The sequence below is a fragment of the Seriola lalandi genome, unplaced genomic scaffold (assembly GCF_002814215.2).
Source record: "Seriola lalandi dorsalis isolate HSWRI2012SDOR001 ecotype SW California unplaced genomic scaffold, Sedor1 jcf7180002054951, whole genome shotgun sequence".
In the NCBI taxonomy this organism is placed as follows: Eukaryota; Metazoa; Chordata; class Actinopteri; order Carangiformes; family Carangidae; genus Seriola; species Seriola lalandi.
In genome coordinates this window covers 883,953-886,440 of record NW_019525502.1, presented here as the reverse complement: position 1 = coordinate 886,440, position 2,488 = coordinate 883,953, and the positions used below count along the sequence as shown (strand labels likewise).

The following is a 2,488-nucleotide window of genomic DNA, read 5'->3' as shown; positions in this document are numbered from 1 at the left end:
GGACCTATAACAATAAAACATAATTAACTGAAAACACCTTTAACTCAATATTCAAAGCTGATAATTGATGAGTCGTATTGATTAAATATAAAGATTGTTCCTGCACTTACCTGGAGCTTCAGCAGGATCCAGGTTGACACTGACTCCTTCTCCTTGATGACCCCTCGATGAGACTGATGATGCATCTTTGAAAACATCACAGCTCACATGATCTCCATTGTTCCCCTTCACCACTTCATCCAGATGTGTTAACAGCTGTTGATGTTCAAGGTTCTTGAGCCACAACAACCTGGATCTACATTTATTTACAATGTCTCTTAATGGTGGATGTTGCATATATTTCATAATGAAGCCTTGCTGCTCCTCTCTGGGTGTTGAGATCAGAACCAGTGAATGATCAAAATATTGATCACTGAAGAGTTTCAGGACTCTGCAGAGCCTCAGTTTCTGTTCCTCAGTGAAGTCTTCAGGCTGTAGAACCAGCAGGAACACATGAGGTCCAGGATCAGAGAGTTCCACACAGATTTCCACATGTTCTGTCAGTTTGGGTTCAGACATGTTGGGATGAAGCAGATCTGGGGTGTTGATGAGAACTATGTGTTTCTCCTTCAGCTGTCCTCTGACTCTCTGACAGCAGTCTGGTTCTTCCTCAGTGTTGAACTCAGTCTTTCCCAGTATGAAGTTCACCACTGAACTCCTCTCAGACCAGCTGTTCCCCAGCAGAACAACCCTCAGCTCAGACACTGAAATCAAAACACTGAATTAAAAAAACTTTGTGTAGACTTCATCCAAAATGCACAGGGGTCAAATGTTGATAATTACTCATTAACCCAAGTACTGTTCTTAAATACAAATACTTGTACTTTACTTGACTCTAAGTCTCTGAAGAAAATATTATACTTTTTACTTCTGTAACATGACAATCTGTCTATCCTGTTGTCTGCAGTTAAATCTTAAAACTTGGAAATTCAACAGTGATCTTGCAAATACTCAAGAAAATAAAATAAAACATAACTTCATACCCACCAACTACAAATACTTTAATTCTAGAAGTTAAAAATACAGAAGAGTAATTCTGACTCAGACTCAGTTTAACTCACTCTTAGGAGGCAGATGTGGACAGCTGCTGCTGCGCTTCACTGGTTGCAGATCATCTGTCACTGTAAAGATACACAACATTGAGTCATTCATATTTAATCTTTAATCAACATGAAGCTTTTTCTGAAAGGACATATTAGTGTTAATTATTTTGTTTTTTTTATTACAACATGATACGTCCTGTCTCTTATACACATCTAAGTCAAACAATAATCAGTAAATTAAGTTTTTCTCATTTTATAGCGTCATTTTTTTTCGTCTTCCTCATTTCCAGCCTCTTCCTTCACCTCGACTTTACATTCAGTTTAATAAGCTGTCAGTCATTTACTCTCATGTACAAGTATTTCTGCCTCAGTTTAAAGTGAGAGTGAGTAAAAAGCTGTTTACTGCTCAGTTACAGAAGTTGATCTGAACACAAAATCCTCCTTCGCGCCTCTGACAGACTCTCACCTGCCAGTGATTGATTATCAGTTTGTGACGAAATCCTCTGCTTTAAATCGGCTTAATCAATTCTCCCATCAGTTCGCATTTTGCAGCTTTATTCCTTCTTTTCTCTTTACGGAGATTTGTTCATTTCATCGACTGCTGATGTTCGGGTACATTTCCGCCTCAAACACATGAAGCCCGTTTCCTTCTGTGACAGACTTCACATGTTCAGCTGCGTGTTGCAGCAGAAACCAGTCAAACACTGAACATACACGATATAGTTTCTACATCGATCACTGTTTTCAGATCAGCTAATGACTTTACTCTTGAACCTGAACATGACTGAGCAGAATAAACGTCTGACTCTAACTGACGGTCGGTTCATGAATTCACTCTGATAATAAACTGAACCTGATCAGAAAATACAAGATGATCCGTGAGTTTTCATTTAATAAGTTCTATTTATCAACTTACAACATCGATATATATTTACTTTACTTTTAGTTTAATGAGTTATTTTTCTTTAGTGGTTTTCACTCACCTGCTGAAATTCTTGCTGCGACACGACACGAGGTGACAAAGTGAAAATAAAAACCGTTATATAGCGGAAGTTAAAACACATCACCGAAGATGTGTCTCTCGGGGTGTAGATGGCAAATAAATAAATGATTAGATAAACAAATGAAAATACCATTAAATCCATAAATCTACATTAATTAGGTAATAAATTAATATTTGTTTTTATTTAGCTTTGTATTAATTCCCTTAACTCTTTACTTTCCCCTTTTAAAATTCAATTTTTTCTGACTGAAGTTTGAGGAAGTTTGTCACATGACATGAACTTTATTTTAGTTTTATAGTATTGTTTTAATGGTTCTTTGTGGTTTCTTTTTTAACAGGCCTGTCATCACTTTGTGGAATTTATGTTCATGTGGTTTGTAGTTCTTATGTTCTGTAATCAGAA

At 36.7% G+C, this 2,488-nt stretch overlaps 2 protein-coding genes across 2 annotated transcripts in view; both read right to left on the bottom strand.

Annotated features, from left to right (window-relative positions):
* LOC111645428 (GTPase IMAP family member 8-like) overlaps positions 1–1,162 on the bottom strand; it is a gene marked incomplete at its 3' end in the record, with an annotated part of 61,805 nt that extends 60,643 nt beyond the window's left edge. The window contains exons 1-2 of the mRNA XM_087170515.1: positions 1,101–1,162; positions 111–743 (exon numbers count right to left, since the gene is read on the bottom strand). Coding sequence (XP_087026641.1) covers positions 111–743; position 1,101 — 634 coding nt within the window. The remainder of the gene's footprint in view (positions 1–110; positions 744–1,100) is intronic.
* The window catches only part of LOC147817491 (uncharacterized), a 75,376-nt gene extending 73,629 nt beyond the window's left edge, over positions 1–1,747 (bottom strand). The window contains 1 exon segment of the mRNA XM_087170523.1: positions 1,549–1,747. The gene's annotated coding sequence lies outside the window, so the exon portion shown is untranslated.
* Positions 1,748–2,488: the final 741 nt, after the last annotated feature.